At 51.6% G+C, this 27,669-nt stretch overlaps 1 protein-coding gene and 1 long non-coding RNA gene across 4 annotated transcripts in view; both read right to left on the bottom strand.

Annotated features, from left to right (window-relative positions):
- Nucleotides 1-22,816, bottom strand: part of PPARGC1B (PPARG coactivator 1 beta) — a 119,073-nt gene extending 96,257 nt beyond the window's left edge. The window contains exon 1 of one of the 3 annotated variants that reach the window (XR_005987003.1): nt 18,389-22,815. Coding sequence is in view for 2 of the 3 variants with exons in the window: in XM_041750696.1 (XP_041606630.1) it covers nt 18,389-19,090 (702 nt within the window). In the remaining variant the exon portion in view is untranslated. Of the gene's footprint in view, nt 1-18,388 lie in introns of all 3 variants that reach the window. The other 2 variants (XM_041750696.1, XM_041750697.1) reach the window with 2 other exon arrangements.
- LOC121488255 lies at nt 14,279-16,900 on the bottom strand. The gene is made up of 2 exons (XR_005987004.1): nt 15,791-16,900; nt 14,279-14,823 (listed from the first exon to the last, which is right to left on the bottom strand). It is a non-coding gene; the product is annotated as an uncharacterized LOC121488255 (long non-coding RNA).
- Nucleotides 22,817-27,669: the final 4,853 nt, after the last annotated feature.

The following is a 27,669-nucleotide window of genomic DNA, read 5'->3' as shown; positions in this document are numbered from 1 at the left end:
CAAAATATAAAATGAAAAAAGGAATTTAAGGCAGGAAGGTATCTCTCCAAAATCTTTTGGGGTTAACAGCAAATTATGGAGCAATCAAACAAATGTCCGAGTTACAGTCATATAAAATCGTTTTAAATCTCATCACTTTTTGCTTCCTTTATTATTTAAAAAGGGGGGGGGGCTTTTAAATTAACTTGCTTTGTGAGGCTCAGAGCAGAGCTTCCCCTGGATATAGGCAGATCCAGTCTCCCCGGCTGACGCAGAGCCAGGCCGCCTGTGCGGGCACCCACCCTGTGCACATGGACCTGCCTGTCAGGCAGGCAGTCACCTAATCCACGGGGCTGCAAAATCCAGCAGCTGGTGAGGGCCTGAGGGGGTTGGGTAGCTCTGGTGTTGAATTGCCTATTGGCCACATGGTTCGGGTAGTGTGGTCCGCTCTTTTTCCACTTGATGCGAGCTTTCCTTAAATAATTGCAGACTTTGTGGTTGAGCCGGCAGGAGCTCTGCGTCTAAGACACCAGGGCCCAGGGCCCAAGGCCCAGGGATGGCCATCTGAGCCTCAAAGAGCACCCACGGCCAGGTCCACAGACCCCCACAAATATCTCAAAACTCACTGGCACCTTCCCTCTCCCCAGCTAAAATCTTCCTTAACTGAAACCGAGAGAGCTCAAAGACAGTTTTATAGATCACAAAAGCATTCAAGATGGATAAAACAGCACTGTGGAGAGAAAAAAAAAGGGAAGAAATCAATTTTAGATATAATCTATTGGTAGAGGATTTTGAATAATTTGCTCCTTTGAAAAAACCTGGCCCAAAGTTCCTAATTTTCACCCAATCTTTCCACCCCCGTGAGTGACTTATCCCAGTGTTCCGTGATTCACTGGGGAGGTTGGAAATCGGGGATTCTCTTGCCTAAAGTTCCTCCTCCTCCTCTGCCTTCTCCTCCTTCCAAACCCACACATTTAAGACACATGATCCCATGATACATTTCTTCCAACTTGCAGTTCAAAGAGAAGTCAGCACCTGTCACCAGAAAAAGGGACACAACCGGGGAAGTTAAGAACCTGCAACAGGCTCTGCTCACTGGATGTAGGGAAATCATGTTGCCCGCCTAAGATGTGACAGGTTGCCTAGTTCCATCTGTCTCCAGGAACAAACCTTCTCCATCTCTCTCCAGTACCTGGCAGTTCCGCCCCAAGCAGAATTGGTAAGACAGCCCCCACAGTAGGAAAATGAGTCATGGCATGGCAGAGATAGGGAAACTCAGAGCCCAGAAGGGGGCCAGACTTGTCCAAGTCACAGAGCAAAGAGGGACAGGTAGGGATGGAACCCAGACCTTCTTCCCAGAGTTCCAAGTACAATGCCATCATCACGGCACTGATCTCCAGTGCAGTTACAAACTTCTCTCTCTCTCTCTTTCTCTCTCTCAAGTAGGCTCCACACTCAGAGTAGAGCCCAACCTGGGGCTTGAACTTACAACCCTGAGATCAAGACCTGAGCGGAGATCAAGAGTCAGACCCTCAACCGACTGAGCCACCCAGGCGCCTGTACGAGCTTCTCTATAAACAACCCTCTTCCCTAACTCTAACTTAGAGGAATCAATGGAAATTAGACTTTTCTGAGGGGGAGTTGCAACTATTGCAAAATCCTAACACGGAAGGATGTTGCAACTCCCAGAAGACTGGGGATCACCGCTCCAAGGAGAATTCAAAATAATCCTGGGAACTCAGTCTAAGACAAGGCACAGACAGGAAGCGCTGAGAGGCCCTTTCCAAAACCATCCTTTCCTGACCAGGTGGGTCTTGTGGCCCCCTCCAAATCCACTTTCCCCTCAGGGTGGAGGGGGGCACAAGTCCCACATTCCTGCTAAGTGCCTGCAACGGTGACCTTATTGGGCAAGACATTTCAACATCCCTGGCCTCAGGTTCTTAATCTGTAAAATGGACAAGAAAATCCTCCTGAGGACATGGATTATGGATGTGAAATACCCTGAGAATTTCACAGTAGTATGCTAAAAGGGATAACAGTAAGTTGTAAAAAGAGTAACAGTAATTATTACTATGGCAATACCTATCATTATCATCATTAAATCTATTCAAGGTCTACTCTGTAAAGTTACCAACCTTCTCTCTGCCCCGCAAGTACCTGGTGGGTGTGTGGGGCCTGGCCCCACCACAACAGGGATAGCTGCTTTATCAGGCAAAGGCCTCTGATCAGGACTGCAGGTGAGAAGCTATGCCCCAGCCTTGTGTCTCTGCTCCATGCCTAGGGCCTGCATGCCTGCACAGACCACAGGGTGATACCACTAGTCCACCTGCCTGTGAGGCCCAGAGAAAACCTAGCCACCTTTCTTCAGCCCTCCCCATGCCCCCCAGCAGCCTCCCGCTAGTTTCCCAGGCTGGAAATACCCTACTTGTGTGTCTTCCTACTTGCTCCTATTGGGTGTCTTCCAGACACTTGGACCATCCCTTATGTTCTTTGCCCTCACCAAGAGTCCTCTGGCCAGCTCAAATCTTCCAACGGTAGGAAGGGAGCTTCTGTCTCCCCCGAGTCACTCACTAATCATTCACCAGCCACAGGACATCCAGGGCCTTATGACAGGCTGGTCTCTCCCTGGGATGCCCCTCCCCACCATGTCAGCCAGCTCCAGCTCACCCCTCCACACTCCGTCTGCTACACAGACTGTCTGGACACTCCCTCTGCACTGGCCACCCTCCATGGCCATCTGCAGCTTGGTTCTCCCCAGGCCAGGGAGCAGGGCTTATGCAAATCTGTGATCCTAGCTTCCCACACAGAGGGAATGACTGCTGCATGGAGAGAAAAAGAGGCATCGAATGATAACCTGCAGTCTGTAATTCATAGGGTCGTCCAGTATCCTCCACCAGTCTGTCATCAAACCAAGCAGTCGCGCTGACTGTCACTGCTATTAATAATAACACCACCCAGGCACAGCACTCTCTTCAAACACTATTACCTTCTCATTTCAACCTCCCACTGAGATACTTTCATCCCATTTTGCAGATAAGGAAACTGAGGCCCAGGCAGTTTAAATTAACATGCTCTAAATCACTCAGCTGCTAAAGATCTTAGACCCAGACTGACTCAAATTTCCCATCTTAACTAATGTCTGTTCAAGTCTGCCTTCTGCTGACCCTCAAAATCCAAACCCCAGGCTGAGTCTACCACCTGGCAGCAGCTGATACTGCTCCTCTCTCATTGTCCTACAGGTAGATCGCTGAAAATTTACTGTGAGGCCATCTGAGCAAAGGAGGCCTTCCTCCTCATTCTGGGGTGGATTCTAAATCTCCCTCCTCCCTCTCTCATGCTTTTCATCTCATCCTTGAGCCCACTCTGCTCTCCCCCATGACTTGGTCCATTAATCTGGGCCAACTGGGGCTCTAGGGAGAAAAGCCTCTGGCAAGATCCCACCACTGTCCTCTAGGTCCACGGGCTACACTGCACAGCCTGCAGACCACCCCACGCCCACCCCCACACTCCCACCGGTGGCTGATCCACAAAGTCCAAGTCAGGCAGCTGCTCCCTCAGCCACTAGGACAAAGAGCAAGTGCTAGAGAAGGTGGAGGCCCAGGGTGCTGCTGAGCAGGTACTCTCAACTGTACCCACGGGACAAAGAAGGGCTGTTGCCCAACCCTAGGGAGAAAGTGGTAGGAGGTCACTGGGACACTGGGGTAGGACTCCTAGGGGACAGGGGGCTGGTCACACTCATCTGTGGGGCCCCAGATGGAGAGGCCTGATCAGCAAAGGAGCTATATCCTGGGGATCCCTGAGTGGCTCAGCGGTTTAGCGCCTGCCTTCAGCCTAGAGAATGATCCTGGAGTCACAGGATCAAGTCCCCCATCAGACTTCCTGCATGGAGGCTGCTTCTCCCTCTGCCTATGTCTCTGCCTCTGTGTGTGTGTGTCTCTTATGAATAAATAAATAAAATCTTTTTTTTAAAAAAAAAAAAGGAGCTATATCCCCTAGCCCCACCACTCACCCTCTGAGCCTCAGGTCCCTCACCTGAAGAATGGGGCTTCATCTCCAGGGGTTGTTGGGAGAATCAAAGTGAGCTCACCACAGGGGCTGGTACAGATTAAGGGCTTAATGCAAATTCATTCATTCATTCATTCATTCATTCATTCAAGACACATTCAGTGAGTACCAATCAGGTGCTGGGCCCTGGGCTAAGTTCTGGGGATACAGTGGGAACCAGACAGGCGATGTCCAGCCTTATGGAGCCTTCCATTCCCACAGGACAACAGGCAACCAATGAGTACAAAATCATAAATACAAAAGTAGCTGGGAGTGGTGCATATCTTAAAGAAGAGAGAACATGTGCTAGGATAGATAGAAATCAGGGCTGGAGGATCAGGGAAGGCCTTTCTGAGGACATGATGTCTCAGCAGATCTGGAGAGGAGAGGGAACAGCAAGCCATGATGCCTGGGAAGAGAATTCCTGGCAGAGCGAACAATACTTGCAAAGGCCTCACTACACTACCTCAAAGATTACTTTTACTATCACTCGAACTACACTCTGTCCACTCCATAGAAGAAGCTCATATAGCTGGGAGGACAGTGAACTGGGCATCAGAAGTAGGTTCAAATCCCATTGCTTCTCCTAAACTACCATAAGGCCTGGGACCATGACCAACACTCTCTGACCTTTAGGCATCCTGATAAATCAAAAGTTTCCTGATCTGAGGGTCTGTAGGTGGCTCCCATTCCCTCAAGCTCTTTCCTTTCCCCCTCTTTCAACCTACCCACATCTTGAAGTAATCATGATTTCTTCCCACTCCCCAACTCCCCACCCCGTGAGTGGCCCAGGAGTGAGTAGGTGACTGAGGATCAAGGAAGACAGATATGGGGATGAAGGCAATATTTGAAAACTGATTTGCTGCAGTATCCTATTGAACCACTGAGGCTCCCCCATCTGTAAAATGGGAATACTCCCCTCCTCCTGCCTCCAACCCAGAATTGATGTGAAGATAAGTGGAAATGCAAGATAAGGAAGCCACCCAGCTTTATACAGCCATTAGAAAGGGGTTTCTATCTGCTTTTGGGTCATTTGTATCCTAAGGGCTACCCTGTGGCCTGGGCCTAATGGCAGAAAGGACAGAGACGGGAGGGAAGGACAGAGTGGATGCCAGACACTCTACAAACAGTATCTGATTGTTTAGGACCAAAGAAGGGGTGTCGTGAGAGGGAGCCTTCTAAAAACATAGAAACTTAAGGGCTTGCTCTCAAAGATTCTCATTCACTAAGTCTGGGACAGCCCCAGACGTATAATTATTATTTTTTTTAATTACACAGTTGATTCTGATACACACTCATGGTTGAGAACCACTGATTAGTTCTACCAACCCTGGAAGGCAGGATGCACTCATATTCCCATCTGGGAGCTGGCTAACGAGAGCACAGAGAGGCTACGTAACTCTTGGATCACACAGCTAAGATCCGAACCAGGCAGTTTGCTCTCATTAATTACGAGGCCACACAATCTGTTTTCTAAGATTTTATTTTTAAGTAATCTCTACACCCAATGTGGGGCTCGAACTCTCGACCCTGAGATCAAAAGTTGCACACCCCACCGAATGAACCAGCCAGGCGCCCCAAGGCCATACAATTTCTTTTTTTTTTTTTTAAACACTTTGAGTTTGTTTTGTTTAAGATTTTATTTATTTATTCACGAGAGACACAGAGAGAGAGAGAGGCAGAGACACAGGCAGAGAGAAGCAGGCTCCATGCAGGGAGCCTGACGTGGGACTCGATCCCGGGTCTCCAGGGTCACGCCCTGGGCTAAAGGCAGACGCTCAACCACTGAGCCACCTGGGCTGCCCCAGGCCATACAATTTCTTGAGGCCAAACATACCCCTACTTCTCCGTGCAGCCCTGAAAATATGAGAAACATCTCATAATAAGAGACAGCATTAACTTTCAAAGAAACTTTTATGGCGGGACACCTGGATGGCTCAGTGGTGGAGTGTCTGCCTTCGGCTCAGGGCGTGATCCTGGAATCCAAGATCGTGTCCCACATCGAGCTCCCTGCATGGAGCCTGCTTCTCCCTCTGCCTATGTCTGTGCCCCTCTCTCTCTCTCTCTCTCTCTCTCTGTCTCATGAATAAATAAATAAAATATTTTTTAAAAAATAAAAAAAATAAAGAAACTTTTATGGCTAGACTCACTCCTTATTCACCTGGTGTTACTGAGAAATAATGGATGCTCGCAGTCAGCTAAGTCTGTAGGTAACTTTGGAACTTTTCCTGCTTTTGATAGACTTCCTGTTTTATTTATTTTTTTTTTTAAAGGGAGCCTTTTATTTATTTTTTTTTAATTTTTATTTATTTATTTATTTATGATAGTCACAGAGAGAGAGAGAGGCAGAGACACAGGCAGAGGGAGAAGCAGGCTCCATGCACCGGGAGCCTGATGTGGGATTCGATCCCGGGTCTCCAGGATCGCGCCCTGGGCCAAAGGCAGGCGCCAAACCGCTGCGCCACCCAGGGATCCCAGACTTCCTGTTTTAGGTGGTAACACCAAAATGTATTTCCCTCTTCCTTGCTTCCTCCAACAGAGAACACTGAGCAGAAATGTACCTTTCCTTGGGGATGGCACAGTCTGTATGACTCAGCTCTGTAACTTGCATATAGTATATTCAGCAACAAGGAGCCTCCTTGGCCCCTGACGAAAAGGACCCCGTGGCCTGCAGAGCTGTGGTCCAAGTGTTTCTGCCTCTGGTAGATTCTCACCACCCCACCCCCGCCCTGTCCCATGCCTGCATGGACATACACTAATAGAACTGGCTTACAGCTACTCAAGTCATGAGGTGTGGACAGGACAGGCCACACCTGTAAGAACTGTGTGTAAATGAAGAGTCAGTTGACCCTAAGCAGGAAGGGTGAGGGGTGATCTTGTGTGGAACAGGGTCTTGAGTGGATTCTGAGCAAGGTAAGATTGATATGATACCGAGTTAATCCTCTTGGGCTACAGAGTGTGGTCACTGGTCCCCAGGTGCTCTGTCTGTCCTCTGTCCTTCACCTCCCTGCATTTCCTCCTTCCTTTAGAGTGAGGCTAGCCATCCCAGTCCCTCCAGAATAAACAGATGGGCAAAGGACATAAACCCTGGTGTGAGGTGCTGGTTTCAATCTCCCTGGAAGGTGCGAAGTATTTGACCAGGGACCTCCCTGCAGACACGAGACCCTAAAAGCTCTGAGCCCCTTCCCAGTTGGGCCAGAGCAATGCCCTGTAACAGACTGGGTTCCTAGCAGTAGTTTAACATTCTACAAAGACCTGTCCACTGGAGGCATGTTCTGATAGGGAGTTCTGGAGGCTCCAAAAAATGTTTGTCGTTGATTTCTTTGTGTGCAAGGCTTATCTTGGGGACGACGGCAATAGGCCCCTTGTGGGGACTGGTACAACCCTTCTCCCAATTCCCCTCACCTACATGTCCTAGCACAGTTCCAAGCAGAGAAAAGGCCTTTGGGGCCAAGCAAATGGTTGGTGAATTTCCTGAAAGATCAAACAGCACTTGTTCATTCAGACAGTGAGTGGACAAATATTTCCTGGGGGCCTATGGTGTACCTGCCACCCTTAAGGCACTGGGGGACCTGATGGTGAACCAGACCAATGAGGTCCTTCTCCTTAGGGACCTCTGGTCCTGAATTGGTAGGAGAACAGTAAAGAATAAAATGTAAGCAAAGGTTATCACAGGCCAGGACCAGAGTTTTGCATTTAACAAGGCTCTGGGGAAAGCCAAGGGTAGGGACAAACCCGGCACACAGTGCGCCCCGAATAAATGGATGTCTACTCACACAAATCCTCCCCCAAAGCAACTTCTCTTCTGCACCCCTTATCTCAGCTATAGGGATGCCACAGAGCCCTCTGCACTCTGTGGCTTCTCTCCCACATCCCACTCACTCCCACTCACCCCCCCTCCAGCTGAGGCCAAGTGCAGATGTCACCCATCAGCCCCATTCCAGTCCTTTCTCTGTGCTCAGCCAGATCAGCCACACTGCAGTGGCTCAGACCAAGCGCTCTGAAGCCAGGCAGACCTAGGTTCAAGTCCCGCCCTTGCCGCTACCTGCCTGAGGGATGCGGGGCAAGTCACTGACCTTGGGTTTGTTGTTGTCCCAACCTCACCAGATGGCAGAGGATCCAACTAGCTAATGTCCCAGCCTAGTGCCTGGTAAGTGGTCATCAAATGTTAGCTGTTTTCTACGATTAGCAAGTGGTCATTGAATGTTAACTGTTACGTAATTCTATGATTACTGTAATTAATAACAATATTCATGAAAACCTTTGCTGACTCCTCACTGCCTGCCAAGTGCGAAGTCCTGAACAGGGTGGTCAAAGCTCTGCCCTTTAGCCAGCTTCCCTGTCTGTTTTGTTTTGGGCCGGTTAGAGGTCTGGGTATAAATTCAGCAGGGTGACAAAGTACACAGACAAGGAGGGCACACAAGAGGTCTCTAAAGGACTGTGGGGTCACAGGGCAGAAAGGGCCCACTTACAAGAGGGGGAATAAGAAGAGGCGGCACTTGTGCTGGGCCTTGAAGGATGCAGCTGGGGAATGGGGAGAGGGCAGATCCGTCATGGCAGTTCTAGAGCCTCCCTGGTACAGGGAAGCAAGGACTGCAGAGTGGCACCAGCACAACAGACTCTGGAGCCAGCCTCAACCTACCCAACTGTAAAACGGAGAGAAGAGTGGGGACTACTCCATGGGATTCCTCAGAGATTAGATGTGACTGTGAATAATTTATGTGACTAACTTAGCACGGGGCCTGACTCAGTCAATGGGGACCAGATTGGGAACCCCTAGCACCAAGTCCATGTTCAAATTATTATATTGTTCTGTTCCTGCAGCAAGGGATACAGTGTTGCATGGTCTCAGGCTATTTGAGGAACAGACTGATACAGATGGACGGATGGACAGGCATTTGAGGCCTCAAATGCCATACCCAGGAGCTCCCTTCAGCAGGCTGTGCAGGGTAGGCCTGCAGAGGTTTTCAGCTGTGGCTGCTGCAGCCTGGGATTCCCAAGAGCACGGAGACCGGGTCATCCTCGGTGTCAAGGAGCCAAGACAGGGCCCTCCCCAGTGTCCCGGGTACCACACTTCCTGCGAGGAGGTTGGGATCAGAAATAAAGGCTCCAGCAGCCACGTTGCCAAGGCTGTTTGCCATGGCAACCTCAGGGAGCCACTCGTGGGCCGGCTGCTGCAACTGCTCAGGGCCTGGTTTCTCACGTCTCTTAGCTCTCCCTCTGCTAAATGGCTGTGCTCTGCCAGGCAAGCACAGGGGAAAAACACGGCTACAGAGCTGCTGGGAGCATCCATCTCAGACACGCAGGGCTCGCCCGGCTGAGTTCCCAGACAGTGGGTCCCAGACAGTTGAGTGTCTGCCATCCAGAGCCAGCCTTGCCCACGCAGACAGAGGCTAGGAGTCCTGTCCTGCCTCTGCTAGGTGGTGATCTGAAGCCAATGGCTGGTCTGCTAAAAACCAGCCTGTTTCCTCACTTCAAGGTAAGGGCATTGAGTCAGATGGTCTGCGCGGCACTCCCAACTCCCTGAAAACTCAGTTTTACACTGGTGTTTACACCCTCGTCACTGTCATCATCATAGTGGCTACTATTTATTGAGTGCTTACTCTGTGTCAGGCAATGCTCCAAGCATTATCCATCCTCTGTTACAGCCATCCGAAGGGCACACCACTGTCATGCCCAGTACTGGATGCGAGGCCCTGGATGCCATACCAGGAGCTTGCTTCTACAACTGAGGTCAGAGTGGTTAAGCCGCTTGCTCAAGGTCACACAACTGGTAAATGGTAGGCCCCTGGGTTTAAACCCTCTGCAGTGGAACTCTAAAGCTCTTAACCACTATCTGTTTCTTCTCTCTTCAAGCAGCGTCTATAACTGGATTTGGTTTTCTCAAAGTCAATACTACAGTCCTTGCTAAGGCTGGATGGGATTCCTCTTCAGTTCCCCCAGAAGTACAGGGGAAAAGAAAACATAATGCTCTGAGAGAGAAACCACAGGCCCTCAACAGGATCAAGGACCCAGAGCTCAATGGAAAGGTAAGTGGCAGGCTCTACATGGTAAGTGTCTGTTTTCTTCTTACTAACAATGGTCCCCACGGACTAAACATTCCTAAGCACTTTACAGGCATCATTTCAACTTGTCCTACAACCCTCTATATCACAGGTTGGGACCAGAATCTTGTCAGTCCCATTTCCCATGGAGCTTATATTGTCAGTCCCATTTCCCAAATGCAACACCCCAGGTACAAAGAAGCCTCATGCCAAGGCCACAGGGCTGCCTCAAGCAGAGCCCAACCCCAGGGCTCAAAGCCCTCTCAGCCACCTAAACAAATAATTAGAGCAAATGTTTGTTTTCTTACCTAAAAGACTGAGCAGTAATTACAGGCCTTGGGGGATAATTAATCAATGATTTTACCCTCCCATTTATAAAAGTCTCTCTGGTCTACCCTACCCGTGGGCAGCAAATCAGTCTCTGCCCTGAAGAATGGGCAAGATGGGGAAATTTTTTTTCAAAGAAAGAAAGGGCAGGGTGGGAGCCCAGGAGTCTAACCATCAAGGGCCTACAGACCCTGTGCTGGGCCCAGCTCTGCGCTTTAAGTCAGATGCCTCCTCTCAGCCATGTGAACCCAGGTTTCTGACCCTATGGTCCCCCTGACTTGCTTACTGGAAAACCCCAATGAAAGCACCGAAGGAAGAAACACACTCAGCTGCAAGGGGAGTGGGGGACCTTTGGGGTTTAGGAGCTGTGAGAGCAGGAAGCAAATGCGGCCTGCCCAGTGGTGGTGGTAGTGGACTGCACCCCAGCATCCCCACAAGCCACCACAAAGCCCAGTCACCTGGGCAACAGTGTCTCTCATCCCCCAAAGCAGAGATACCCCCACCCCAAGTCCTGATCCTGGAAAAGAAAGGATCTGAGCCTGGCACCTGGGCTTCCTCCAGCTAGATGGCTTCTCCAACTCTGCCTCAGTGACCCTCTTCTGGAAAAAGGAGGGAGAGAGTGGATCTTCTCCAATGTGCCTCTCAAGCGTGGTAGGAGAGGAAGCAGCTCAGGGGTTATCATTCAAATCCCAGGTTAGACCCTCGCACTCTGCAAGACCCAACAGGACTAACCTAACCCTCTGCACTTACCAGATGGGGACAACAGAACCAACCTGACAGTTATTGGGAGAAACCATGTGCTAATACTAAAAAGTCTCTTCACAAATACACACTGAAATAGTCACGGATGACATGATGTGGTGCGTGGATGGATGAACAAGAGTGGCATAGGTCTGAAATGGCTGAAGCTGAGTGATGGGAGCTTGGGGATTCACGATACCATTCTACGACTGGCTCCTTCTTTAGGTGCTGGACATTTGCCACAGGAAAATGTTTAAAATACAAACCCCTCTTCAGTGACCCTGACACCTCATCACAGAAAACATTCTTTTGCTCAAAGATCTACTTAAATGGTAACCACAAAGCTAGCTCAGGATAACAGTTCTTGCCCTCCCAGAGTTGTCAACCTAGCTGTAGGACAACAGCACGCAGACGCGCGGGGGGGGGGCAGTAGGTAGTACCCTCCACGTGAGTGGCAGAGGCACAATAGCTGACTTGAAAGTCTTTCCCTGGAGGGCAGGTGTGGGGATGAGGTTGAGGGGCAGCCTGAAGTGCAGGGGGGCTGTGAATGCATTTAGGTGGTGGGGGGTGGAGTTGTGGGAGCATATTCCAAGGCCATTTCACAAGCATGTATCACTCTGTCCCTTCTCAGGAACACACAGACTGCGAATAACAAAAGGAGGAGCAGTGTCTGCCCTGAAAAGGTTCACAGTCATACTCATCCACTCAGTGAAGATTTAGAGTGGCTGAGTTCTAGGCACTTGTCTATTCCCCGTGGGAAAAATGGAGAGTGAAACAGACCAAGATCCTTGCCCTCATGGAGCCTGAATTTTCAGGCTGTGATTTCTTAAGTGGTTAAGCTTAATGGAACTTAAAATATCTTTTATTTGGTACTTATTACCTAGCACACATTGTGCTAGGCATTTTATTATTTTTAAGATTTTTATTTATCTATTTATGAGAGACATGGAAAAAGAGGCAGAGACATAGGCAGAGGGAGAAGCAGGCTCCCTGCAAGGAGCCAGATGCGGGACTTGATCCCAGGACCCTGGGCCCACAATCTGAACTGAAGGCAGACGCTCAACAACTGAGCCACCCAGGTGCACCTATGCTAGGCGCTTTAAATCCATTTGTCATTAGGTGTTCGTGGACTTCTCACAACAGTTTTAAATGATCCAAGTGGAGAAGTTATGGGATCCACCAAAGGTCTCACAGCCAGCACGGCAAACGCGGACAGGCCCCCTTCAAAGTGAGTGCAGTGGCCCACGCAAGGGACGGAGCAGCTGTGCCCAGAGGGCAGGGAGAAGCCAGCACGACAACAGTGGCACCAGTGGCACGGCAGCTGGGTCAGGAAGGATGAGTGGTAGGAATGGAAGAAACGGGGGCAAAGGAGACAGACAACAGCAGGAGGAGCCTACCCTTCCAGGAAGAAGACTCATGACCTACGCTGCAGCGGACATATCCCCAAGGGAAAGCAGACAAATCAGAAAAAAGTCAGGGGCCTACCTCTCTGACTTCAAGTACCTGAAGGCCCTTGAACATTGGGAATCAACTTTAGGCTCTAATGTGAAAGTACTGGGGAGCTATGGGTGATGTGTAAGCAAGGGAGTGACATCAGATACGGACATCTGCTAACTACAGGAATCCCACGGTCGTGAAAGGACAAAGATCTAGACCAGAAGAGGAAATGCATAGAAAGGGCAATCCAATCCAATTGATTCTGCAACAACTGAGTGTCAGTTGAGTACCTAAGAGGAGAAATAGGAAATGGCCCTGCTCATTCTCTTCCAAATGACTTTATCTGGGTTTCCTTCACCTTCACATAAAGAATTATGCTTCCCCTTTTTACATAAAAAAGATTACATGGAATTATGCTTCCCTTTTTTTTTTTTTGCATAAAAAAGACTGCACGAAGGGTAGTTTGCATTACACTTAATCCTGCCCTTCCGAAGTGCTTCCAAAGAGAATTCCAAGTTTCCTGAGCAGCAAGCTGCTACTCATTTTGCAGACATTTTATTATTTTACGCTCAATCCTGAGAGTCAGGGCTACAATCCCCATTTCAGAGACTGAGAAACTGAGGGCTTTGAGTTGTCTTCTCTCTATGCAACGTGCCTTCATTTGCTCGAGGTGCTAGAAAAACAATGAACAGAAGTAGAGAGTAGTCCCTGCCTTGCGAACTTGGAGTCATGTGGTCAGAGAACCTTGCCTCTGATCCTGGCTCTTCTACTCAGTCCAAGGCAGTGGAGTAGGGAGACTGTTTAACAAGCTAGTGGGTTCTCTGAAACTGTGAAATCCTCATCTGTTAAATGGTAATAATCATGGCACCTACACATTGTAGACTATTTACAAGGATAAAATGTAACAATGCAAAAGAAGGCTTGGCAGAGTGCATGGCATCTAAAGGATGCTCTCACAAATGTCATGGGTGATGCAGGAGGAAGCTAGCTGTTAACACTGCAATGTTCATGTTATGACCTCACTTCTAAGCCCAAACCCCCATTTGCAAAGCTGCTTCTGACTCAAACCAGTATTCCTTCTATTCTCCCAGAGAGAGAGGGAAAAGGGTGACTCATCCCCTGGCAATGGTGGAGCTTCTGGCTGGCCTGCACCAGCTGCAGAGAGGAGAGCCCCAAGGTGAAGGGGAAATACGAGCCCCTGGGGCCCCATTGCTAGGCCACTGCCTTTCCTGGTTCCGAGGGCATCCTGATCATTAGTACCAGCCAGAGAGCCCCCGCCTCTGGTAGACGAAGCCAGCAAACCTGTCCCCTTCTGGGCTCAGGTGAGTAAGTTATTCCCCCTATTCTCACACGGGTGAAGGGTGGACAGAGGCACCCAGCCAAGGCTGTACTACACCTGCCCCTCCAGATGCCTAGGACTTTGGCTTGGAGAAGAAGTTAGCCCTGGCTTCCCGGACTGTGGAAGCAGCACCACTGCAGACCTAGTAGCCCATTAGATGTTCAACCCATTTCCTGATTCTCTGCGTGATGGGGCCCCCTCTATGTACTCAGGCCCAGGTCTAGAACAATGAGGGGACAGGATACCAATGGAGAAATAGGCCAAATTCACAAGCATGAAATTTCACAAAACAGAACCCCAAATGGCCCATGATCATATTAGGGGGGGAGGGGCATCCCAAGTGATCAAAGAAATGCACATTAAAACAAAAGGGTAAAAGAATTTATTGATGAACAGACTGGTAAAAATGAAAAACAATTAAATACCAAGAGTTATCTGACTGTGGGGAACCAGGCATTCCCACACAATGTTGGTAAGTGTGTAAATTAGCACAATCCTCCTAGAAGGCACTCCAGAAATGTGTTTACCAACCGCCTGCATAGTTCCTTTGTCAGAGTAATTTCACTTCTAGGAATTTAAATGAACGAAAGAAGACATATGCAGAGACATTCATTTCAGCGTGGCTTACAAGAACAACAACAAAAATTATAAACAAATTAAATGACTAACAACAAAGGGCTGATTAAATACATTTTGGTTCAACCCACAATGAAATACTATATAACCATTCGGATATTAAGACATGAAGTAGAATATTTATTGATGTGGAAAGACAATCACAGCATATTGTTTGGAAGGGGAGGGAAAAAGCAAATTACAACTGTATGATTCCAAGTTACAATGAATATATAATGAAAAACTCCATTTTTGTGTAACAGATATAATCCATAGGAATCGATGGGAAAGAAAAGCCTGGAAGTATACATAAAAATTAACAGTGGTTACCTTTGGGTAAGATTACATACTTTCCATTTTTTCTTTATGCTTGCCAGTATTTTTCTAACAACTCTACTACTAACTATGTTTCAATGATAAGAGATTGGACCACATGATCCGTAAAGTTCCTGCCAACTCTGACATTTGGGGCATCTATGATTGATGTCCCAAGTGACTTCAAACAACCCATATTTAGTGTGGGCTTACTGTGCGGCCTTTGGAGCTCAAGTCACGGCCCACAGCTGTAGCTTTCTTCATTCCTCTCTACCCATGCCTGCTGCCCAGCTGTCCTGGGGGCCAGCCTAGGAGGCTCCCCCCCCTCCCATCCCCCCTGTAATTCACCTTCGGACCCCCAGACCAAGAGCTGAGCAAAGGAACTCAGCATGGTGGCAGGTGCCAAGGGGGCACAAAGATAAAAGGCACAACTCTAGTTCTAGAATCCTACTGGGCCACAGGACTCACACAGAAAAACTGCTTTTGCTTGGTTGTATAACACCGACTACAAAAACCAGAAGAGAGAGAGAAAGCAGGGCAAGCCAGGGAAGGAAGGCCTGCTAGAGAAGGCCATGCAGGAACGGTGGGTGAGGGCAATGGAGGCAAGGGGCACAGGCTGGGCAAAGGTGAAGCCAACCCAAAGTCCTCTGGAATACATGCCCCAAACCTTTCCAAGAAGCTTTCACAATCCTTGGTCTGCAGAATTTCTGAACTTTGGCCCGAATGGGTAAAAAGTTAATTCTCCCAAACAGAAGTCCTCCCTCTATCTGACTCTGGATTAGCCACCAAAGACAAGTCCTTGGGATAAAGACAATAAATTACCTTTTTATTCACTCTCCCCACCCCTTCCCTTAAAGGGGGAAATGGAGGGGAGGACCAGGGAGGGACTGGAGGAGGAGAGAGGTAGTCACAGGAACAAGCAGACGTCTCGCATGCAAGCAGTGCTCACCCCCACCACCTCGACCCGGTCTCCTCTTGCGGCAGCACCAGCCCCATTTGACAGATGGAGGAAAGGAGGCTCGGAGAGTTAAAATGGCTTGCTCTGGGGTCACCCAGCCAGAGAGTGGGGAAGGCGACTCCACTCAGGCCTTCTGACTCCAAGTCCAGTGCTATTTCGAGGTAACACACAGGACCTGGAGTCAGGAGCCCTGGGTGGCTCTGTCACCCGCTGGCTGCGTGGTCCTGGACAAGCCGCTCACCCCTCGCAGCCTCTCTCCCCAGCTGTAAAATGAGGAGGCACGCGATGGCCCGCCCAGGTCCTCTTCCGGCGGGGCTCTGTGAACCTTCTAGGGGTGGCTGCAAAGCCTCCCTATCAATTACATTTCCCAAGTTGGGCCGGCGAGGATCACCAGAGGAGCCTCGGCCCGTCACGTGGTTAAATAAAAAAAGCAAACGTCCCAGATTAACTTTCACTGCGCTGCCTCTGCTGACACCTGATTACCCAATTTTCTAGTATCCCTGGGTGAAATATCCCTGCCGGGGAGGCCCGCTGGGCGGCTAAAAGGACAAAAAATGAATTGTCGGTGAGCCCAAGAGCCCCCAGTGATGGAGTTAAGAGCCGGGGTGCAGGCTGACGGGTTCTCGCCGGAGGGGTCCCTGACCGAGTCTCCGGCTATCTCAGGCACCCCCAGACCAGGCCGAGGACAGAACTTTCCCAGGGGCACCTCGGTCCCGCCTGCACCGAGTCCCGCGGGTCCCGGGCTGCCCGCAGGCCCGGGTCGGGGGTGGGATGGGGGTGGGGTGGGGGTGGGGGTGCAGGGGGGAGGTGCGGGGGGCGAAGCCGGGCGGCCGTGGCGCTGGGGCTGGGATCTGCCTCCCGAGCAGACGTGGGCGCGGGGCTGGCGGCGGGGCCGGTGACCGCCGGGGAGCTCCACCGCAGTTTCGTCAGAGGTAAAGGTACGCGCCCGGCGCGCGCGGCCTGTGCACACACACACACACACGCACACACACACGCGCACACACACGCGCACACACTCACCCGCGCGCGGCCCGCTCATCTCACCCTCCCCGCCCCCGGCCCCGGCCCCGGCCCCCGCCCCGAAGCCACCCGAGCACGCCCGCCACCGACCACGAGGCCCGCGGCTCCCCGCGCAGGGCTGTCTGCGGCGAGCGGGGCGGCCCTCCCCGGCGCGCGGCGGCCTCCTCTCCGCGGTCCCCGCCGCCTGCGGGAGCGGCCGCCCGGGGCCCGGCGTCGCGGCGGCCGCGTCCGCTCCGAGTCGCGGTCTCACGGCTCGGAGTCAGCTTGCAAGGCTCTCCCCGCCCACCCGGTCCCATGACAGCTGCTGCCGCCCAAAGACAGGCAGATTAGAGCAAGAAGCAAAGTTTCCCTCTCTCTCCTCCCACCGCCCGCCCCCCCGCCTCCCCCTCCCTCCCAGTGTTATGCAAAACGAGCCGGCACCGGCGCTCCGACTCCAGGTACCAAACCAGCCCTCGCGAGCCGCGCCCGGTTCCGCCCGGCGGCCCCTCTCCGCGCCCAGCCGCGCGCCCGCATCCGGGGGCTCCTCCCGGCCTCCGCCGCACCCCCAGCCTCCCGGCGGCCCGCAGCCGGGCGCGGGGAGGGAAAGCCCTAACTATGGGGCCAAACTTTACGCTTGCAACAGGCATGGGGTGGGGACAGCCAGGGAAGGGTGGGGGCGCGCACGCCTAGCGCAGGCATTTTCGGCGGCGGCTCGTCCCAGCAGCACCCCCCGCCCCGTCTCCAAGTCACCAGCTCCCTCGAGTGGCTCCCTCGGTGGCCCCCCCGCCCCGGCACACCAGAGCACCCTCTCCTGTCACGCGCGTGTCGCCGGTGGGGCTCCCAGGCGCAGCCAGAGCCCGGGACGCCGCCTCGCGTTCCCTTCCCCCAGCATCGCCGAGCGCGCACCGGGGCCGCGCGCCGCAGGGGGACCCAGGCGCCCCCAGACAGCCTGTCCACCCCCATCCTGCCGCGCTCTCCTCCCGAGGGGCTCCGCCGGTAGCGAAACCAGGAAGGTGCCGTCTCCGCCCGCATGCCCACGTGCCCCGCAGCCCCCTAAGCCCTCAGCCGGCAACTGGCAGGAAACTCCGCGCCGCCGGCGCCGCCGGGGAGCCGCGGGGGCCAGCAGCAGCACGCGGGGCGCGGAGACCCGAGGACCCAGGCACTCCGGGGACGGGGGCAGGCGCCGGAGCCGGGGCCCTAAGTCCACGTGAAAGTACGGCAGCAAGTGCCGGGAGTCCGAGGGCGCGCCTCCGACTCCCAGGGCCAGCCCAGGGGTCCCCCACGCCTTGGCGCTGCTCCACCTCCCCGAGGAAACGCGGTACCCCCACCTCTGCCGGCAGGGGGGTGCGGACTCCAGCCACCGAGGCCAGACCCTCCCGGCGGCCGTGGCGCCCCCGCTCCGGCTTGCACGGGGAGCCTCGGGCCCCTGCCTCGGCGGCAGAGCGCATCGCAGGGCGCAAGGAAGGGGCTCTGCAGCCGGGAGCCCCGTCCCCCGCGGCGCCCACCGCCGCCGCCCGGCCTCCGCGGCTGCGGCGGCAGCCCCGCAGCTCAGCACCCCTGCCCCGGGCCCGCGGCCCCTGCCGGCCGTACCTGCGCGTCGGCGAGATAGTTGAGGAAGAAGGAGGAGAGCTCTTCGTCCAGCAGCGCGCCGCAGTCGTTCCCCGCCATCTTCCAGCCGCGGCTGCAGCGTGCGGCGGAGTCAGCGCCGAGCCGGCCGGGGGGAGGGAGCGAGCGAGCGAGCGAGGGAGGCGGGAGGAGGGAGCGAGGCCGGCGGGAGGCGGAGGGCGGAGCTCGGGCCCGGGCTGCCGCAGGGCCGCTGGCTGCGGGGGCGGGGCCGCGCGGTGCCCGCGCGCGCCGGGGGTCGCGCCCCCGCCTCACTGCGCCACGTCCGGCTGCGCGGTCCTCGGCGGCAGCCCCCGGCCCGGGGGGAAGCGCCCGCGGCGGGTGGCGCTGCCCCCGCCCGGAGCCCGATGCCTGCGCAGCAATGCGGGCAGCCCCCCGCTCCTGCCCGAGCGAATCACGTTGCGTTAGCGCTGGGCGGGTCCTTTGAGAAAACCTGCTTCTGCGCTGCTGGGGAAACTGAGGCCCGGGAAGGCGGAGGACTTGGTTTGAATTCGCGGTGCATTTCGGCAGCAGGAAGACAAAGCTCAGGCCTGACTGGCCCCGAGGTTCCGCACCTGAGCTCCAAGGCCAGACAGAGAGGGATATCTTAGGGCAAAGGTGGAGAAACCCGGGCAGGCTCAAGGAGGGGGTGGCATGTTTTTCTTTTCTTTGAAGGATGCGTTGACCCATGTTCTGTTAAGTTTGGCCATCACCCTCAAGTTTTCCTTCACTCCCCTACCACCACCACCACCACCACCACCACCACCACCACCACCACCACCACCACTGCCGCCGCCCATAAACTTGAATGACTTCTCTTACCATGGCCCACAATGCTTAAGGTGGCCAGGCTCACGCAGGCTTCCCCAGGCCCCGTGGCTTCCCAGGTCCTTCCATGAACCATCTCACAAGGAGCTTCCACACACAGACTGGTGTCTCCTACCCAGCGGCCTTTCATTCACCCAGTGACCACATCTTCAGCGCGTCCTTTCCCACTGCCCCTCAGACTGCCAGGGGGTTCCTTCTCGCCGCCTGGCCCCACTGTCATGGGCTCTCCTAGCTCTGCAGGCCTTTCCTTGAAAACACTGGCCACAGCTGCCATTTTACATTTGTTCCAGGGAAGATTTGATCTTTGTGTGTCTTCTTAACTCTAAGACTCTAAGACCCAAGAGCTGAATCTTTTTGTTGTTGTTGTTGTTTTTTGCATATATACCATGTCTCCGGTGCCTGGCACATAATAGATGCTTAATAAATAATGTGCCAACCAGAGGATTTGGATTCCCCACCACCACCACACACTGCACACATAAGAAAACTTCCCAGACTGCAGCCTTGAACTCTCACCATCATGCCCTGCTGTTTGTTTGCCAGACAGCAGATGAGGGCACCGCCTGAATAAAGGCGAAAAGGCGGGAAATTTAGACCTGTTTCATTGGGCACGCCTGCCTCCTGCCCCCACCCCACCCCCGGGCACTCTGGAGGGCTGCCCCACCCTGCCCACCCTGCCTGGGCTCCCTCCCAGCCAAAGGAGGAAACAGGGAGAGTCCTCAGTTCACCTGCTCAGACTTGAACACCAGAGCAAGAGCTTCCTTCTCCAGTCTGAGGTTCCCAGAACCGCAGGGCGTGATTTCACTCTTTGGGCTGTAGGCCAGAGCGCTTTTAAGGAACAATGAATCCCAACAGAGAGCCTACATCTAGCCTTGGAGCACTAGCCTGGGAGTCAGGAGTCCTGGGTCCTGGTCCAGCCGTGCTACATCTTGTCTCAGTATTGGGCAACTCAAGAAGTCCAGAGGAAGGGCCCCCTGGTCGGACTGCCCAATTCTGAACCCCTGCATGTAGTGTCAGGCCTCAATTTCCTCATCTACATCATGGGGATCGTAGAATTACTTACTTCATAGAGATGTTATGATGATGGAAGAGGTAATATATGTAAAGTGCTTGGCACAGTGCCCGACCTCATGAGAAAAATAGCTAAACTCTGGTCCTCTGTTTCCTCATCTGTAAAAATGAGGATAACATACATGTTCCTTGAAGGACTTTCTTTTCCTTTCTTCCAGCACTCACAGGCTTCTGGCTGCCTTGGATTCCAGTAGATCTGGATTTGAATCTTGGTGCTCACAAATAATGTGCCCCTTGGTCCTTTACTTAATGTCTCTGAGCCACATTTCCTTCCCATAGGGTTCTTGTGAGGGCTGCATGAATCTGTGCACATAAAACAAATTGCTGGGCCCTGCACCTGGCAGATAGGAGGGTTCCTCCTCCCTCAACGTCATCACTATCAGCAAGGTCATCACCATTAGCACAAAGTGCTTTGCTCCTCCTGCCCATGGACCCCAGCAGGACAGTTTTCCAGAGATGTTCCTACCAGATCCAACATAGCCTGTGACTGGTGTTGAGGCCCTCATAGCTTAAAGGCCAGACCTGAAGAGTCCCCAAGGGCAGCCATCTCCCGGCTTTGGCCTTGCAGAGCTGCAGCACCAGGTAGGGCCTCTCAGGAAAGGCCTCGACAGTGCTCGCCCAAAGCAGCTTTAGTCTTTAAAACTCTAGTGTTGAAGGAAGAGCTGCAAATTAACCGGCTTCAAGGACCTCCTCACCAATCACCGCGCTTCCTCAGAATAGGCTTCTGGCTGGCAAGCAACTCAGGAGAAGGTACCTCACCTGAGATAATGTCATTTTCTTTTCAAAAGCACATTTCAAAATGCTTTCATCACAGGCCACCTACAGAGCTCAGCCTCTTCACCCTCTCTGGTCTGAGGAGGAAGTTGAGGTACTTCATTGAGAATAGAAGCTCTCCAGAGACCTAAGGCACTAGGTGATCTTGTGCAATTCGCTTGCCCTCTGTCAGGTTGTTTCCCTACCTTTAAAACAAAAGAGCTAAAGGAACCTCTACTGAACCCTCCAGCCCAAATAGGATGGCAATTTATAGATATTAGCCAAAACTGAGCTTTTCCATACTGCACATGTGCCAGACACCTGAGTGTGTATCAGCTCAGATCATTTCCAACAGCCCTGAGGAGTTGACATTCTGATGTCCAGTTGACAACAGAGGAAACTGAAGCTTAGGAGAGATTGGAGTGATCAGCCCAAGAATAAGCAGTTAGAGACACAGCTGAGATTTGAACCCAAGCCTGCCTGGTCCGAGCTATAGACTCTTGAAAGGAATTTTTTAAAAAACCTCACACCAGCCAACCACTCCCAAGAAGCTGGAACGGTGGCACATTTCTTATTTTATGACTTCTAAATGAAGGGCAATAATAATGCCAAACTTGGACTTCATGTGGCTCTCTCCTATCTGCTCTGCCTTTTTATTGGCCCTGCCTCTCCCGAGATTAGTGGAAGTTTGTCTTGTGCATACACCAGGCAAAGCCCTGACTCCTCCAGCCTCCACGGAAATGGCTACCGTAAAATGAACCTTTTTCATTTGAATATTATAGTCACTACTGACAAACGCTCAAAATTAAAAACATGAGCATTTCCTCCCTTCTGATAATAGAAGAATGCTTTATTCAGATGCTATGACCATGTCTCAAATTCTGGAGAGCATGACAGTCACCTGGGCTCTGTTACCAGAGATTATAATTCAGTAGGTCTGCAATGGACCCAGGAATCTTCATTTAAGAGGCTCCCCTGGATGGCTCTCCTGCAAGAAACTGCCTATCGTTCAACCAATATCTACTGAGCACCTAATAGCCAGCCACCGCACTAGGTGCCTTGGATAAATCAGTGAACACAATAGCTGCCATCCCGGCTTATATTCTATTCATGATCAGTGCCTAGTGAACGTTTATTGGAAGAGTGAAGGCGCTAGGGCATAGGTCTTGATAATCACTGAGGTTTCCTGCCTGCCACCCACAGCTCTGTGATTCTATAAGCCAGGCCAAGGAGTCAGAAACACACCTATTCCCCAGTTTCTGTCCAGGAGGCAGAAACTGGAGCCAAGAGGAACTAAAAAGGCACTTGCTTTGTATTGTTAATTCTGACAGCCATCTCCACCTTTCATTGAACGCAGAACTTTAGAACGGTGGCAGGGCACTAGAGAGCATGTTATCTACCCGCCTCACTGTACAGGTAGGAGAATGCGGCCAAGGCCACCCAGCCCTTCAGTGGCAGAGCTGGGACTGGAAGCCAGGGCTTCCAGTGTGTGTCATGCTCAGGTGGCTTCTCCTCAGGGCTGAGCCTTTGGAAAGACCCCACCTAGATGGTGTCATCCTCAGGTCTCAGCGTTGGGGGTGAGGGGTCTTTGACACTCAGATATCCATCATAAGCAAGGCATTTCTGGTCAATGCCGTCTTCTTCCTTAAGGGTTAGCCTATGAACCCGCAGTACATTTGGGGGCTACATTTAGCAGACCTCTCTTTCATATGCTACAGTGATTAAAGGGCTTCTAGGTCAGCCGATGAGGGACATTAAACAGCCAAGGTATTGTCAGCTACTGCTGTCTCTCCCATATGCAAGGGCTACTTGCCTTTCTTTCTAAGACTTTTATTTATTGAGAGAGAGACAGAGAGCAAGAGTTGGGGTGGGGGGAGTAGAGGGAGAGGAAGAAGCAGGCTCCCCACTGAGCAGGGAGCCCAATATGAGGTTCCATCCCAGGACCTTGGAATCCCAGGACTCTGTAGAAGGCAGAAGAAGGCTATGTGGAAAACATATAGGGAAAATGTATATTAAGTGAGTATATTAAGTGAAACAATGCTATAAAAATGTTTATGAAATGATTATAGCTCTATGCATAAATGCACATGTAATGTACATATGTTACAGTGACATAAGAAATCCAAACACATGAAACTGGATGAGGATGGAATCATGACCTGAGCCAAAAGCAGGCGCTTAACCCACTGAGCAGCCCAGGCATCCCAAAGGCTGTCTTTCATTCACCCTCCATGCATAGATCATGGGAAAGATGGATCAGAGGAGGGATAGAAAAGTGCTTCCTCCTCATCTGCCCATAGAGCAAAAAGATCCTTGTGCCCATTTGATAGATGTTGAAACAAAGGCTCATAAATGTGAGGGTTTTTTTTATTTGTTTTGTTTTTGCAGAGGTGTAAATTCCACCAGGTTGTTATGTGTATACCAGAACAGCAACATTTAAAGCAACAGTCACCCAACATTAAAGGGCACCATCTAAATTTAGGAACCCTATCAAATAAGGCAAGTAGATGGCAAGACCCAAGGACCTGTTCTTTACACTCTGTCACTTACTGGCTTTGGGACCTTGTGAAAATGACTCCTTGGCGAGGCTTGTCTTATCTTACCTGACCTAGAATTTTGTGTGGATCAAGTTCACTTACGAAGGACTTTGAGTGTTAGGTTCATTATCTTAAGTCATCAATAATAGTCCTTCTGGGAATTTATCCTAGGGATCTGATTCAAAAGATGGGAAAACTAGAGCACGATGTTTACATATACTTTGATTTATCAAATATTTTTAGAAGCTGCCAGGTGCCAGGCACTGTGCTATGGCTGCACAAATGGAAACCATGATACAGTCTTTGCTCTTGTATAACTCACACCTCTGCTCTCCACAACATGCAGGGGAGAGATGTCAACATGCAATTCACTAGGGTTTAATAAGTTCTTTAACACAACCGGAGGCTGGAGACAGGATAGGCTGGGAGGAGACCCCAGGCAGAGCTGGGGGCCTGAGCCAAGACAATGAAAAGTAACAACAGGGATATGAAGGAGTGGATGGGCTAAAACCAGATTGTAGACTGAGAGTCAATAGGCTTTGGTCATAGGTAGGAAATGGTGGGGAAATCACAGGCCACCCAGTTTCTGACTTCAGTGGATGGTGGGTCTTAGAGGAGAGGCAACTCAGAGGGAAGTCTCCTAATGGGGGTATCGGAAGTCTGTGGGTCATCCAAGTGGAGACATGTAAAGGGGACCAGATTGATGCCAAGCAAAAAACTGGAAATAACCTCAACATGGAGTAAGCCAGAACAGTTCAATCCCACACCCCTCACCGAGAGTAGACAAAAGCTCACACGTACACAAAGAACTAACTGTCCAAGGATGCTCACTGCAGCATTGGTAATTGTGGTAAAAAGAGGACTCTAAAATTAAAAAAAAAAAAAAAAGAATGGTGGTGAGATCACATAGTGGAGTATTAGACGATAGTGAAAATCAAAAACACCTCATGAATCCACACAGATTAATCACAAAAACAATAAGTGAGACAAGCAGCCTAGAAATGTAGTATGATGCCACTTAGATAATATATATTTTTTAAGATTTTATTTATTCATTCATGAGATACACACAGAGAGGAAGAGAGAGGCAGAGACACAGGCAGAGGGAGAAGCAGGCTCCATGCTGGGAGCCCGACATGGGACTCGATCCCGGGACTCCAGGATCACGCCCTGGGTGGAAGGCAGCGCTAAACCACTGAGCCACCCAGGGATCCCTAGATAATATTTTAAAATACAGAAAGTAATACTCCATAATGTCGGTCCATATATGTATACTAAGTAAAAGCATAAACATGGGACAGCAAAGACACAGATCACTTTTAGGAAAGTGAGAGGAGAGAAGGCATCGAGGCTGGCTTCAGGGTGTACGACACATGCAGTCACACTGGGCCACTTGCTTAGAAAGACCCCATGTTTGGTTGAATGCTCTGCTGTCGCTGCCTCAAAACTCATGATTTTTCAAGAAAAGTCCCTGAATTTTCACTTTGTCCCGGGCCTTGCAAGTTATGTAGTCTGTCCTGGGAGATTAGGGTCCATTGTACAGAAGAGCACTCCGACTGTACCTGAAATGGTTTATTTTCTTGAAAAAAGTCCCAAAAATATTTTTAAAGTGTCAATCTTTGTTAAACTTCTGTAGTTTATTGTTCCTATGCTTTTCTGTGTGTTTGAAATATTTTATAAGAGCAATGAAGATGTCCTTATGTAAATACAGTTTATTTACGTGATGAAATACTCTGTAGAAGGCAGAAGAAGGCTATGTGGAAAACATATAGGGAAAATGTATAATATTAAGTGACACAAGGCTATAAAAATGTTTATGAAATGATTATAGCTCTATGCATAAATGCACATGGAATGTACATATGTTAGAGTGATATAAAAAATCCAAACACATGAAACAGAATGAGGATGGCAGAAATAATTTATTTTAACATTTTCATTTGTGCTGTTACAATTTTGTTTTTTTTTTAATTTTAAATTTTTATTTGTTTTAAGATTTTATTTATTTATTCATGAGAGACACACAGAGAGAGAGGCAGAGACACAGGCAGAGGGAGAAGCAGGCTACATGCAGGGAGCCCGGTGTGAGACTCGATCCCGGGACTCCAGGATGACGTCCTGGGCAGAAGGCAGGCGCTAAACCGCTGAGCCACCCAGGCGTCCCTACAATTTTGTTTTTATAATAAATAAAATGCAACTTGCTATCTGCTTTCTACACTAAAAAACCAGCTCCTCTGGGAAACTAGGTTGCTGAGTGCTGAATGTGTTCTTTAAGAAACAAATGTGCATTGTGACAAGGACATTTTGGAGACAAGGTCTCTACCTAAAGGAGAGCCATGACGGTGGAACTTTTAGCACCCTCCCTAAAATGAGCTCTGCACTGAGAGCCAGGTCAGTCTCACTCTGGCACTAAACTCACATTTGGATGAATCTCGTCCCTACTCTAAGCCTCAGATTCCCATTCTGCACAATGGGCCATCTGCACTGCATTGGCCATCCCAAACATTTATTGGATGGGCATCTCCCCCGAGGCCTTTGCCCTGACTGTGAGATGCTCGGATTCCCTCTCCCATTTGCGGGAGAAATCATCTGGGCCATGTGTAGTTTGGCAGCAGAGGCAGTTGGAGTCAGGATACTGAGAAGAGAATCCAGGTCAGTAGGCCACCCCAGGAGGGTTTTATATGGGTGGAATCTCCTTGGCTCCTGGAGCAGCCAGAACCACAGAGTTCCAGGGAAAGGGCACGGCCTCACAGGCATGGCAAGGTAGAGAGGGTACAGTGTGGCATCATGGGCACAGCATCATGGTCACTGCAGAGATCATGGGCACAGCGTCCTGGGCGCAGCAGAGCGTCATGGGTGCAGCAGAGCATCATGGGCACAGCATCCTGGGCGCAGCCGGGCGTACTGGGCACAGCATCCTGGGTGCAGCGGGGCGTCCTGGGCACAGCATCCTGGGCGCAGCGGAGCATCCTGGGCACAGCATACTGGGCGCAGCGGGGCGTCCTGGGCACAGCATACTGGGCTCAGCGTGGGCATCATGGGCGCAGCACAGCGTCCTGGGCACAGCGTCCTGGATGCAGCGGAACGTCCTGGGCACAGCGTCCTGGGCACAGCGGGGCGTCCTGGGTACAGCGTCCTGGGCGCAGCAGGGCGTCATGGGCACAGCGTCCTGGGCGCAGCAGAGCGTCCTGGGCACAGCGGGGCGTCACGGCACAGCATCCTGGGCACAGCGGGGCGTCCTGGGTACAGCGTCCTGGGCGCAGCAGGGCGTCATGGGCACAGCGTCCTGGGCACAGCGGAGCATCCTAGGCGCAGCAGAGCGTCCTGGGCACAGCGGGGCGTCACGGGCACAGCGTCCTGGGCGCAGCGAGGCGTCATGGGCGCAGCAGGGCGTCATGGGCACAGCGTCCTGGGCGCAGCAGAGCGTCCTGGGCACAGCGGGGCGTCACGGCACAGCATCCTGGGCACAGCGGGGCGTCCTGGGCACAGTATCCTGGGCGCAGCGAGGCGCCATGGGCACAGCATCCTGGGCGCAGCGAGGCGCCATGGGCACAGCATCCTGGGCACAGTGGAGCGTCCTGGGCGCAGCAGAGCGTCCTGGGCACAGCGGGGCGTCACGGGCACAGCGTCCTGGGCGCAGCGAGGCGTCCTGGGTGCAGCAGAGTATCACGGGCACTGCTCTGCTATCTTCAGTTTCCCTCAGAATACTGACAGACATCTCAGGGGGGGGAACAGATTAAAAGGGAATATTCCAGGTTCTGTCAGAGTTGTTTTATTATTTTTTCACTACAAATTATTATTTTTTTACTTTTTATTTTTTTAGAGAAGGAGGGGGAAGGGCAGAGGGAAAAGGAGAGAGAGAATCTTAAGCAGACTCCATGCTGAGAGCAGAGCCCAACAACGGGCTCCATCCCCACCCCCCCACCCCCCCAGATCATGACCTGAGCCAAAATCAAGAGTCAGAAGCCTAACCAACTGAGCCACCCGGGAGCCCCTATAAATTAAATTACACAAGTGACACACAATTATTATCCCTGTATAAAAAATGGAAACAACAGAAAGGACATTTCTATGACTATG

The sequence above is a fragment of the Vulpes lagopus genome, chromosome 3 (genome assembly GCF_018345385.1).
Source record: "Vulpes lagopus strain Blue_001 chromosome 3, ASM1834538v1, whole genome shotgun sequence".
Lineage (NCBI taxonomy): Eukaryota > Metazoa > Chordata > Mammalia > Carnivora > Canidae > Vulpes > Vulpes lagopus.
Note: the sequence above shows the minus strand (reverse complement) of the source record. Positions and strands in the feature narration are given on the sequence as shown.